This window comes from Lonchura striata, chromosome 3 (assembly GCF_050655825.1).
Source record: "Lonchura striata isolate lonStrDom1 chromosome 3, ASM5065582v1, whole genome shotgun sequence".
In the NCBI taxonomy this organism is placed as follows: Eukaryota; Metazoa; Chordata; class Aves; order Passeriformes; family Estrildidae; genus Lonchura; species Lonchura striata.
The window spans coordinates 65,601,537-65,615,273 of record NC_140705.1 but is presented as its reverse complement, the minus strand read 5'-3'; the positions used below and the strand labels follow the sequence as shown (position 1 = coordinate 65,615,273).

At 33.2% G+C, this 13,737-nt stretch overlaps 1 protein-coding gene across 12 annotated transcripts in view; it reads right to left on the bottom strand.

Moving 5' to 3' along the window:
- The window catches only part of STXBP5 (syntaxin binding protein 5), a 107,189-nt gene that overhangs the window by 22,337 nt on the left and 71,115 nt on the right, over window positions 1-13,737 (bottom strand). For 2 of the 12 annotated variants that reach the window (XM_021527026.3, XM_085575377.1), the window contains exons 19-21: window positions 7,071-7,136; window positions 3,624-3,683; window positions 3,480-3,527 (exon numbers count right to left, since the gene is read on the bottom strand). In XM_021527026.3, the coding sequence (XP_021382701.1) occupies window positions 3,480-3,527; window positions 3,624-3,683; window positions 7,071-7,136 (174 nt within the window). Of the gene's footprint in view, window positions 1-3,479; window positions 3,528-3,623; window positions 3,684-7,070; window positions 7,137-12,839; window positions 12,924-13,737 lie in introns of all 12 variants that reach the window. The other 10 variants (XM_085575375.1, XM_085575378.1, XM_085575376.1 and 7 more) reach the window with 6 other exon arrangements.

Genomic DNA, 13,737 nt, shown 5'->3' with positions numbered 1-13,737 from the left:
AATTCTCTAAAATTCACATGAGAATAATAAAACTATTTCACAAGAAACTGTAAGAAAACATGTACTTGGATACATCGAAAATTAGATCAAAGTATTAAAAACACATTAAAATAAATTGTCTTTGACACTGGGGCAAATAAGAACTTATTATAAACATCTTAAAATTTGATTCAATGAAAACAGGTGTAGCATTCAATTATTATAGCAATGTTTGAAAAATTTAGATACACACTTAGAATATAAGAAATGTGAGAAACCTCTGTCAGTACTAACAGCAGGGATCACAAAAGTTTGGAACTAAATCTGCTCTGCTTAGGTCTGTTTACTAATAGTCTTTGCAATTATTTTTAAATTTGTAAAGTGCAGGAAATAAATAAGACAAATTTTCCTGAGAATTATTTGACACATGCTACTAGAATAGTTAAAAAGGTTTTAAAATCTACCATATTTTGCAGGCACATTTACTAAAGACTTTTCCAGAAATGGTTGCTTCATCTTCACTTCCAACACAATTTGCAGCTATAATATGTAACCATCTGTATCTCTTCATGCCAAATACTTAATTAACCAAATTATGAGTAAAAAAGCTGAAGATTTTGCTTCCACTGGAGCTGAATCCCAGTGTCTTTCTATAAAAATGACACAGCCTTTGAAAATAAGTACTTCCTACCAATTCTTCTTTCTGTAAATTCATTTACATTTAGTATATTCCTTCATATTACTTCACAGCATATTGTTAATACCTTCAAGTATGTGACATTTATGAGAGAATGGGCTGGATTCAATAATGGCCACAGTACTTCCTAAAATTTCTAGAAATGCTTAGTTAAATCAACTATCTGAACATCTCCAAGGAAACAATTAACTATGATTTTTTCGAGGTTTATCTTTGATGCAAACAAAAGGGAAACATGACCCAAAAGCAACACATTCACAACAGGTCTTTAACTTGATTTACTATCCATTCCTTAACACAGAGCATTCACAGTTGTGTATTTAGAAGACAACAAACCAGACCAACTGATCTAAATGTTGGTGCATGAAGCATTTGCATATCGTTTTGCAGAAATCTGCAGAAATGACAATGAAATAAAGTGATACATTGAAAATGGCTTCATGTTTATAATTGTGTGTGTGACGTTACCACCTTGCAGCCCTACCACTGAAATGAAATTACATCACACTTTGCTAGCAGCATTCCCTTGCTTCTTGCTCCCATGTGGCAAACACAGGAGTGATATTAACAGCAACTGAAGTTGCCAATGGAAATGAATGTAATTCTGTTTTGCACCACATTTAGCAGGTTGTATTTTACACATTGACAAGCAATGGAAAGAACTTGAGCTGACTGCTCTGTGTACCAGTGCAGAGAGCTATAACCATGCCAAATACATCAAATACATCAAATTCGTCCCTGAGAACACAGTTGATGGCAAATAATTTGTTTCATACAACAGGATGTTGTTGATGACAGTGACATATTTCACAAAACTCATCATCCATGCACCTTTGGTTATCAATTCAGTTTAAAACAATGAAAAGCAAAAACATGCAACTATTAACACAGGAAAGGTGTTTTATTTACATGAAAGAGCTTAAAAGTAGGTTCAGAAAGAGCTAGAATGAGCATGTCAGATAAGCTATATTAAACATGGTAGCAAAACAACCACATTCAGTGCGCAGCAAACCACTCAAATTCAGGAAAATGCAAAATAAATAATCATCTTTAAGCTTCCAATAAACTGTGCAAATTACACAAATCACAGTCTAACTTACACCCTGAAGAATGCATTGCTTATAAGTAAATGTTTTGCTTTTTTTAGCAGTGGAAAACATTCCTAATACTTTCAGTTGAAAGGCTTCCAGCTGAAACAGCTGTGAATGGCTCTACAGAATCCTCATTGGCATACTTTATTAATGCTCTAACATAACTCTTTGAAAAGAAGTGAAAAAAAAAAAAAAAGGAAGAGGTCACAGTCAAATTTTCCATGAGTTTTGCACAAGACAATGTGTTTTATGTTCAAAAGAGACAAAAGGGAAACATTACCTCAAAAGACATTAATATAACATGCACAAGATTAGGTGTTGTTTTTCTCAACCTGAACATTAGGTTCCAGTTACCCTGAAATTCCTTTAGGGGAATTAATGCTCATGTAAAAGACACTAATTTCTTTTTTAATTACAGATGAATTCATGTAATGTATTATTGACAGCCATTTGCTTTCTTGACATATTCAGATTTTCGCTGCCCCAAAATTAATTTTCCCTGCCATTTCTGATGCCACTGAAAGAAGGTCTCAACATTGAGCAAAAATATATACAGTACTTTCTCATTCTGTACTTCAAATTTCAAAGATTACTTGAAATCCTTGAGGAGTACTTTCTCATTCTGTACCTCAGTATCAAGGATTTCAAGGATTAAATTGTCATACTCCTGTTTGTCTCCCTCAATTTTGAATTATTCTTTGCCTCAAATACTGAATTATGATGAAAGGGACTAATATTTTAGGATAAAATTTAAATTGCCAAACAGAAAAACCAAGAGGAGACTTCAGGAAAAGAAATATCTTTCTCCCTTGTCTCAAGCTAGGCTTCCACACAACCTGTGATATAGTAGCTTAGCAACCAGTTTTACTATATAATTTCAACCTAAACTGACTGAAGAGATAAAATGAAATTATCCTACAATGATATACTAATTTGCTGAATGAAAACAAAACAAACATTAGCAAAATGATTCTGCAATCAAAGTAACCATATCCCAGTTAAGGAAGAGGAGTCCCTTTCCCAAAGCTAAATCATACAGCCTCTTGCTTTCATGTATTTAATGAGCCAGTTGTCAGAAGCAGAGTTATTTTCATTTCAGCCATGAAAGTGTTCAATCTACCTGCATACAACATATCCCAAGGCAATTTTGTTGCCAAATTAAGACACAAGTCTAGAGCTGGTAGGGTATTGCGTCATTGTTGGACGCAGAAAGTAAAGAGAGTCCTGGAACAGAAGTAGGGAATACTTTATATATACAAGCCAGTCTTCTTCCAAATAAATAAATGTAACTTTGATAGCACCTCATTCCTGACCATAGCCATGTGAAAATCTGACCATTTGGCTATGAATACAACATATAAAAAAGAAATGGCATCAGCCATACGTTCCCAAAACCAGCGCACGTTCGCAAAAGCAGTGGAATCATGTTGTGACTTGCATAGACTGAACTCTTACTATGTAACAGAATTTCACCCATCCAGAAAAACAGAGAAGTGCAACTGCAAAATCAGAGAATTTGAATCACCAAAATCCTTGATTCTTTTTTTTTTAAGCAGACCATAGAATTACCAATTAGCATAAAGAATGAAAGAATTAATAATGGAATGCATTGAAATTGGACTGTTATTTTGCCTGTTTTTTTGCTGCTGGGTTAGTGCTGCATAGATTAAGCCACTGAATTAGAAAGAGTAGATTTTTTTTCTAGTTCCTACCTATGTCATTGGTTACCATCTTGGAAAACTTTCTGCTTTTGGTCTTCACTGTAAATAGTATTATAATAAAAAAAAAATCAACCTAAGTGTATCAAAAGGTGAACTAAAGAAAAAATAAGACTAAAGAAAAGAAAAATACTGTACCCTTTTCTATAAAATTATTCAATTTTTGTTCATCATCAGAATTGTTTGGTGAACCAGAACCTACAAGTGAACAAGTGAAGACATAATGAAATGGATATACATTTGACATGAATGAAGGCGATATATCTTTGACACAAAAATCAATGTATACACTTAAAGTATACATATATTACACAATATATGTATACATATATTATACAATATTATATACAGGATCTGAGTTTAACAAAGATATAAATAAAATATCAAAAATATCAAATACTGATATTGATATCTGTAGCTGTATTAGATATTATAAAGTACAAATTACTTTATACACAATTCCGGCATATTGGAATTAGCCACAGAAATTATAATGCAAGGTACAACACTCCACATTGCAGTGAGTTTATTGCTAGAAATAATGACCACATTGAGCAAATGTTTACGCTGAATAACTAAATGGCTCTACTAATCATTGCTCCAGACACAGAAATTAGCCTAAGTTATGATTCACAAAACACAGCTGTAACAATAAACACAAGTCCTATAAATCTGTTTGGTTTTTTGTTTTTCCAGTGCAGTAAATTATTATTGGACCACAATTCTTCAACTACTCTGCAGACAACTCTGAGCCAATTGTGCCACCTGGATTTTTTTGTATCCCAACCCTGAAAATCTGATCTTAGCAAGAGACCACAACTTCAGGCTTACTACTGTCATGAAATTAAAACATTGCCAGGAAATTAAAACAATTAATCTAAAAAAATTTAAAATTTAATTGGATTTTATATTGTGGAAGTGTAAAACCAGACTAGAACACAAGCATTTTGGCGTTTCTGAAGACAAAAACTTGACAGTTTAAATGCTGTACAATCTTTTTGGTCAGATAAACGCTCCCAGAGTCTAAGCCTATTTACTGCTTGACATCTATAGAAAAAGCAGGAGGTAAGACTATTCCTCCTGCATTTTCACAGTATTTCTACAGTTCTGTGTAAGTGAAACTGTAGGACACTCTCCTAACTTGCATAGGCAGGCAGTCCCTTTCACAATCCTCTCAGCTATATAGCCACCCACCGGAGGAAGCCTAATGGAAGTTACCTTCCACTTCGCTTTACGTGGACATGGAAAGGTGGATTTCAGCAATTGCAGACTTCAGTCCAAACACTGACTGGTGTCTTTCACAGATTACATTGTAGCAATGAATGCCAATGAGGCATTCAATTGCCAATCCCATCCTCTAATCTTAGAGCTAGTAACACACTAACATTTTGTGTTTGTGTATTTTCTACTTAACTAGAAAGCCCCTAGACTGCAAAAAGTTTCCTTAAATTTTGTCTACATCCTTCTTCTCAAGCTTGCCAATATTCTGCAGCAAATTTCTCAAAAAGGCCCTCTCTTACCTCTGAAAGATAAATGCCACTTTCAAGCTTGTTTCCAGTCTTGTGCTTTTGCCCAGAAAAGATACAAAACTCAAACCAAACCTAAAGAATTACAGTTCTTCTCTCTTCACAAACATTAACAAATTATTTCCATACCAGGGTGGTGCATCCAAGATTTTTTTCAAAAGAAAAGTTGAGAAGTCTACCACAAGCTTAATCTCATTCACTGAGAGCAGAGGACAGAATCACAGGAAGCAAGGCACAGTCCAGTCTTGCTACTAAAAGTTTCTAATGCACTGGTTACATTCCCCCTCCAGCTTTTGTCCATTCACTATTTTTAATACTTTAGGCATTATTTTTTAACCTTCTTCAGCTCACACTCAAGCAGGCAGGAGGAAGGTAGGGGAAGCCAATTGTTAAATTTAGGAGTTTTCCGTAAACCTTAATTTTTATCTTTGGAGTTGCCTTAATTGCACTGTTGCAGAAGTGGTGAATTGAGTATTACTCCACTTCAACACCCCGTTATGAAAGAATGCTCTTATTTAAATGACACAGTGCTTTAAGTGGCATAAGTTAGGAGTTGTTTGGGCTAACATTTGCGTGATTCTGGAGCAGGGGGAAAAAATGATACACATTAAAGGTTATGATTCATTAGCTGTTAATTGCAGACATTTTATAGCAGTGTTCCAGAACCTAGATTTAGCCCAGACTTTTTAAGTGGGGTCAAAATTAAATACCATAGTGAATTGATAACTCTGCTCAACCTTGACAGACAAAGGATTTACTGCACCTGCAGCAATGCACAGCAAATTGTTTACAGGCATTGGTCTCAATATGTAGAAATGAAATAGGAAACATGCACCTTATTCTCAACAACATAAAAAAAAGCTTTCATTATAAATAAAGCTTTCATTATAAACTATACTGAAGTTGATGACTTCAGCATGCCAATACTTAGCAACACAGATTTGTCATGAAATCACATCTTTGGGTATGTCTTTTAATTAAAACTCACAGCTAGGTTTTGTTTTAATTTTAAATAAATCAAATTTACTCTAAGAAGAACAAGCAAAAATGAAAATAACATTGATCTAGAGGAGTGTTTTGCACAATTTAAAAGGAACATCAAAAGACAATTGTCAAATTAGAAATTAAAATTTATGTTAAAATTTCCACTAGTGCTAAAAAACAATGTTTTGGTTTGTTACACTTTCAATTTGACTTTGAAAGATCCAGGCTACAATAGAAAAGGAACCTATCTTTAGACTCCCATCTTAATTAACATTTTACACTACATACTACTTTATGTTCTTCATTTAAATCTGCAGTTGAGTCCTTTAACCTTGAGTAGTTTTGAATGAAACAAAATGACATCTTTAAAAGTTCTCAGATCAATAAATAAACATAAGTGACAATTTTTAGCTACTACAAAAACTATTCACTCTATACATTGACATGCATTATTAAATTTTTACATGGTTATAGCCTCAACTAGCCTACATGAAAATAATAAATCTTGAAGGTTTCATTTAAAATATTCACATACAGCAGTAGCAATTGGAAAATGAAAAAAAAAAATAAAAAAGGAAAAAGGAAAAAGGAAAAAGGGTGCAAGAGGAGGCATATTAAGTAAGGAACTCCTACTTTCTTAGGATGGTGGTGTCTGAAGACCTCTGATCCACAGAAAAAATAGTAATTTGCCACTTATGAGGAAGCAGAAGTAAATTTGCTCAGAAATAATCTCTACCACTTTTGAGGAATACAAAACACAATCACATGAACAATTACAGGAATTTGTGCATCTCTTGTCAATGCTTCAAAATTCCATTGTGCAGTATATTCCCTGAAGCATAAATATTTCAGTCTATTCTCTCTTCAACAATCTTTATGACATATTCCTATTGCATCTCTTAAGTCAGCTTGTTTTAAAAATGTAGTTGTGCAAGATAGCAAAATTTATGACAGTTCCACAAGTTTGTGAGAGGACAACAGGTCTTATATAATTACTTAACTAGTAAGTGTTAACTTCATGCATGCCATCTTCTGGGAAAAGAAGAAGCTGAATATCAGGGAAAGTTATGATTACCTGACGTGGGTGACTTGCAGCGGTCTTCTGGCACCACTGTACCTTCATTTATATCACAAAGACCTGCTGAAACACAACAACAGTGTATTATAAATACAGTTCCCACTTTATTTTTACTTCCACTGCAGTCAGGAACTTCATTTCTTATTAGAGACAAACAAGCCAGTTGTGACAGAATTTCTGTTACATACTACATTTTTTGACATTATCCACAGTAACTGTAGAGTCACTTCATACTACTAAAGTTTTCTTTGCAAAATATAATCAATAAATTTCAGTGAAAACTTCTATACTTTCAGCTAGACAAACTTATCAAAACAGTTAATTATTTACATGCTACAGGTACATATTAAGCCTAGACACAATTTCTTTTTAAAAAAATCAGAGTTAAATTAAAAATGTAATTGTGAAAGAAAATAATATAAAAGAGGGTCTTGAAGATTACAAGCACATGATATGTGAAACTACAGTGCCTTTTTTCAAACTACTTTTCCACTGCTGCAGTGATATGCCTTGTATTTGCCAATTTGTATTGCCAAGTTAATTTTCCATAAAAACTCCTTATTGGTGTCACTTAGAGAATTCAGGTCTTGGGGTGTTTAGATAGGTGCTCTCCCTTGCATGGAGGAATTTAACTAAATTTCTTACATCATCAAATCTGATCAGTTTGAAAAAACTGCAGTATGTTAACATCTGAAAGCTAATTCCTTTCATTCCAGTGAAGGAACTAAAACCTAGTTATACACAATCAGATGCAAAAGATGGAAGCTGCCTCAAAATGGTCCTAAATATTATTCCATTAAATAATCTAAAAGTATACAAGAAATTTTTTTTTTTTTTTTTTTTTTTTTTTTTTTTTTTTGACAAGAAATTGCTGTCAGGACTGCCCACAATTAAGAGAAGCACATTTTGTTGATATTTTAAGGTTAGTAATACATTTCAGGTTTATATCATGAAGCTTTCCTACAGAAATTTCATTATGTGATACCAAGGCAAACAAGCATGTAACAGTAATAGCTAAGAAATATTTGCTAAAATTACAGAGTTTTGCGTGCACACAAATATTTCCAATATTCAAAAAGTTTGCGGGGCAATGGTAATGGCTAAAGCAAGAAAGGTATCACATGAAAAGCCTGTCTATACAATTGCACACTACACATTCACAAGTGCCACCTGTACATATCTGTCAAAAAAAAAAAATACAACAGCTCTACTCCATCTACACCAAAGCTTTAAAATTTCCAAACATTAAACCAGAAGTTAATAGTTTACAGGGAAAAAAGGTTCTCCTGAAATAACATAGCAATGTGGAACACATTGAAAGTATGTTAGATTAACAATTCCATTTATCCAAAATAGTCTCTTTTAAAATTACTAAGAGCATGAATAACTTAAACCCCAAAACTCAATGACTAGAATTGGCAAATGACCCAATTTAAATTCTAAAATGTCAAATGAAATTCCAGGTGGAAGCTATATCTTTCCACTACACAGAAGAAAGAAAAGAGCAATTTATTTAATCATCTGTCAGTAAATCAATTAACACTACGGGATAATCAGAGCTTTACATCAGAATTTTAAACAGGCATGGGAGACTAAATGTTTTGACCTAGACAGGATTATTTAAAAAGATTTCTGAAAAATTCTAAAGTTGCTTTCATAACAAGCAATACAAGTTTCAGATGATAGTTGTGCTGGGAGGATAAACCCATATTGTGCTCTTAGAAGTAGTTGCCCTCTCAGGAGCCAAACTAAACAAATTCACACATGCAGTTCGGGAACACAATTTCCTCTTTTCCAATAAAGATTAATTCTTTACCTCCAAAGGATGAGTTTAACTTCTTGTACTAGTTCTCCTATGAAAATTCATTAATTGACAGCAATGATCTTTAGCCAAGCATGAAGACACCTGCACACTTGAATTCATTGTAGGAACTCTCAATGCTATACTTTGATTAATATACATCTTAATTAATATGAATAAGTGTGCATTATGGTAATCATTATAGAATATAAAGCTTGGCTATCTGTTCATAGCCATTACTGCCATTACTTCAGAGAGAAAAAGAACAGGAATAGATGAAAAGTAATTTTAGCTATTATTGTATTGGTAATTAAACCAAGCAGAGTATAACAAGAATGATCTAATTTTGTGAACTAGGAGGCTCTGCTCATGACCAAGCTGAAGAAACTTGCTATTCATCTTAAAACCCCAGATATCCTGATGGAAGCACTGGCAGCAAGACAGCTCTCCTGGAAAAATTCAGTAGAAAATTGATCTAAGACTTTCTGTTTCAGAAATACAAAAACTGTATCCTTCTATAACACTAATATATGTACAACTGACCTTTTAATAAGCTTTTAGTTTACCTCTGCAAACTCTAGAAGCAAGAAAATGAAAAACTCTCCAAACTGCCAAAAATCAAAGAATGTCATTAAAGACATCATTACCAGGCTGCATTAAAAGCTCCACAGAACTACACCTGAAATTAACTGATATATAAATTTTCATGAGAGTTAGTTTTTTGCACAAGCTTTAAACAGACATCTGAGAAGTACCTACAACTTTACAAGAAAATGGAAAAAAAAAATTAAAAATTATAACTAAAAGTAACTTGATATGATATAAAACTTAGAATTAAAAACAAGCTGAAAAACAGGATCAAAAAAAGATCCCCAAGCCCAACAACCAAACTTTCTGATACAGTTTCAGCCTTGGCTGATGTCAGTCACAGCTGATGTTGGTATCATGACATTTAAGATAAAAATTCAAATAGTGCATGAAGGAGGAAGGGGAAAAAAAATGACCAAGCAACTCCAGAAGAGTTGTGGGCATATATTTTTTTCCAGTTTGTCTCAACCCCACTTCTTGAATAACTCATAGATTACTGTCAAAAAGCTTTTTGATGTAAAGTAAAAACTTTAAATAAAGTCACATGCATGTAAGTACTGCTTCAGTTTTGTCAGAAACCTAAACTGTCTCTGGTAGAACTAAGAAATCCTAACTTTTAAAGAGTTGTTCTAAATTGCACTAATCAAAAAGTCACATGAAATCTTGTAACTCTCACCAAATGTAATTTGCAAAAAAAGAGTTATGATTCATGTTCTCTGTGAACTTATGGAACTAAGTAGGAAGAAATAACAGCTATATAAGTCTTGGTGTTTCATTATCAAATTATGACCTGTCTCTTTCTTTTTATCAGTACTGATTTAATGACTCCTGCCTTATTTAGCAAAGAGTATATCAAGGAAATGTCGCCTAACAGTGTAAGCCTCCATCATGTCATCGCACCATAACCTTTCACTTACGCATTTCATGTCTTTGGGCACATGGCCAAAGTTGATTTTCTAGACCCTCCCCCCTCACTATTAGACTCTAAAGGCAAACGTTGATTTTTCTTTTAACCTTGACAAACACCTGATGACACTGTCTGGCAGGCCTTAACAAAACACATATACTGCATGCTTCACAAACTATAAATTGCCACCCAAAACATGTGAGTAGTATACCTGGTATGAATCACTGATAAATTCCAAAACACGATCCCAACTGGGAGCTTGTATCTGTAGAGCTAGCCTGAAATGACATTTTACAGTCTAGCTAGTGTAGAGAGCCTTGTTTCTAAATAGATGCTGCTTTAAGACGGGAATCTGAATTTCTTTTCTGAGTAGAAAAAATAAGATGACAGAGAAATACATCATATTCTTGCAACACAAGAGAAGGGAAAAAAAGCTCACGTTTCCATTCATATTTTAGAAGATACGTAACTCTTACTCTATGAAATTTTTTAAAAGATGCCTTCGTAAACTTTTAATTGTTTGATTAAGGACATACCATTTACTAAATCTTAAGTACGTTGACAGTTACTGATACTCTATTGAATTGATACTTTATGCTGAAACATACAGAATATCCAGGTTTTTAATGAGGAAGGACCAATCCTTCCTGCCTTTTCTGGACGTGGTTGAATGCACAATAGCAATATGCTGCTCTGTTGCAGGCTGCCTGAATGCATATGTAAGCTAATAAGATTTTTTTTTTCCTTAAATACACTGTTGTTGTCTCAAAGAATAGGAATTTTCTAAACCAATTGCATTAGATAGAAAACTACTTTTTCTAGGAAGATTTAAATATTAAGTACTATTACTCCCTGAAGATTATTAGTAATACAGCCATTGAAAATATCTTATTCATAAATAAAAATAATTTTGAAGTATTAAAATAGAAATGTTTTCAAGATAGAGATTCAATGAAGGCATGTCTTTCAAAGCAAAAACAAGGAAGCATAAGCTCCTTGCATTTTTGTAAACACTAAATGCAGAAAGTGAATGTCCAAGAAAGGGAGAATGCAAAATCCAAGTGTTCTTACTATCTTATATAGTTCCAATCCCATAAATAAATCGAAGGGTAGTACTTAAATGTAACAGACTCATTATTTGTGGAAAATTATTGAAGCAATTATTGAAGTTTGGGCAACACATACACTGAAAGAACTAAAAATAATGAGAAATGTTAAATGATAACTAAAGATATTATTTTCAGTTTTTAAAATGACTGTAGCTCCATTTAACCCAGATACTGTCAGGATGGTAAACAGAGAATTACATGGTTATGAAATTAACTCTTGGGTACAAAACTTGTTTAAACTTATTCCTAAATAAAATAGTCCAAATAAATTCACCTTTACAATATTCACTAGCTTGAGGATTTCTACCCATCTTTTTCTTTTTTTCAAAACAATAATCAATCAGCACCAGATCCTGGTTTTCAGTTCTGTATCATCTTAAGGTGGAGGCATTTATTTTATGCCTAGCTCCCTTTCTGCCATGACAGTAGAGGAGGAAAGGCTATAGACAAAGCAGTATTTGGCAACTGAGACTATCCTCTGAGATGTATTTTTTTTTTCATGTTGGGGGAAAAGAAATAGCAGAACTAAGACATGGACCACAATTTCAAGTTTGTTTTGCAGTTATGTTCATTTGTTGTTTTTCTTTTTAAATTCCATTTATACAGTAGCTTAACCTGCTCTACTTCATTTAAAAAAAGGCTGAGATTACCTACCTCTGCCTGATGGCTGGAGAAAACTGGTATCCTAAGAAAAGGAACGATACTCTGCTTTTAAAAAATAAGCTTTACATTCTCCAGATTCTTGGATGCTGTGAATGATGTAATAAGTCAGACTCTCTCAGGCAATTCATGGTTCTGATGGCTTATCTTTTTCACACAGATACCTGAACTTCAAAACTGCTTGGGAACTGAACAGGGCTGTTCACAAATACCTCTTAATCCCTATAAACAACATTTTTGTAAAAGTAACTTTTCACTTTTAGAAGAATAATCTCTCTGCAATCACAATGTCTATTCTTATCATTGCTACTAATACTCTAACTCTGGACTTCTGAAGCTTTTTCTGCCAGAAAGGGAACCAAACAAGGAAAGTTTCTAGTAAAATAACTGTATTTGTGAGTAAGATCTTAGCTGTATAAACATCAGCAAATTCTGAGATAGGATCTCTTTTTGATTTTGAGATTTATTTATTTAAAACCACAAAATACAGAGACTATTATGGTTGCTTTTTTCCTTTAAATTTTTTTTAAAGATATCATGAATGAGAAATACAATGGATGCAGGACGGATTGAAATCAGGCTCTATAAGTAAAACAACTACTTAAATAGAACTAAAGAAAATTAATTATGGTGAGTGAAGAAAACAAAAAAAATCAACTTCAGATGCTCAAACAATATTTGAATGCTATGAGATGACTTACTTATATAAGAGGTGCGAAGCTTTTTCACAGACTCTGAATATAAGTTAGAAAGGCCGCACATGCAAGAAGCCACAGTCAGCATACCTTCATGAAGCAATGAGAAAAGGAAAGACGGAGACACTAACAGTACATTTGAGACAGAAAAGCCAGCCAAGTAACTTCTACAACCAGATTATTAAAATGCCATTGCCATGCAGATTGTTAGTACCAGAAGTTAAGATGAAAAAATATGACTTCATAAAACAGTTGTGTTAATGAGCAAAAAGGACTTTCATCATGAACAACTTATAGACATAGCTGGACCACAGAGGTATGTGAATCCAATTTACTGGATTAAAATAACAACAGTTAAGAAAACAAAGGCAAGTGAAGTTTAAAGCTCCAAAAGGCAGTTTATAATCTATATGCATGAGGCAGAATTTAAGACCTTTACTCCCAGGACAAATTAACACAGTCAAACATTAAAGTTATTTCTTTCTCTAACAGCTTATATCATAAAAGAAAATATTTTATCTGACAGGATACTGACTGTCTATGCTCTGCTCTACGTGAATGATTTTTAGATCCAATTCCTCAGTTGAAATAAGCTGACTGATGTTAACTGGATATTTTTCAAACCATTCATTTAACTAAAACACCTCCCAGAACATCCATTTCAATTTTAATAAAATATCACCTGAAGAACTTACAAGGACTTTACTATGGATCTCTTAAAGAAATTAACACTCAATCATGAGGAAGGGTTTTTTTCAACAGTTTATTATTATGTCTTCTGCTGTTTTCTGAAATAACTTAGGAGTATCCATGACACATAAGGGAGAAGAAAATTTTAAAACACTATATTTTCTTTTGGTTACAAAAAGCTTCGCATTTTGATCAAAAAGTTATTTTCATTTTA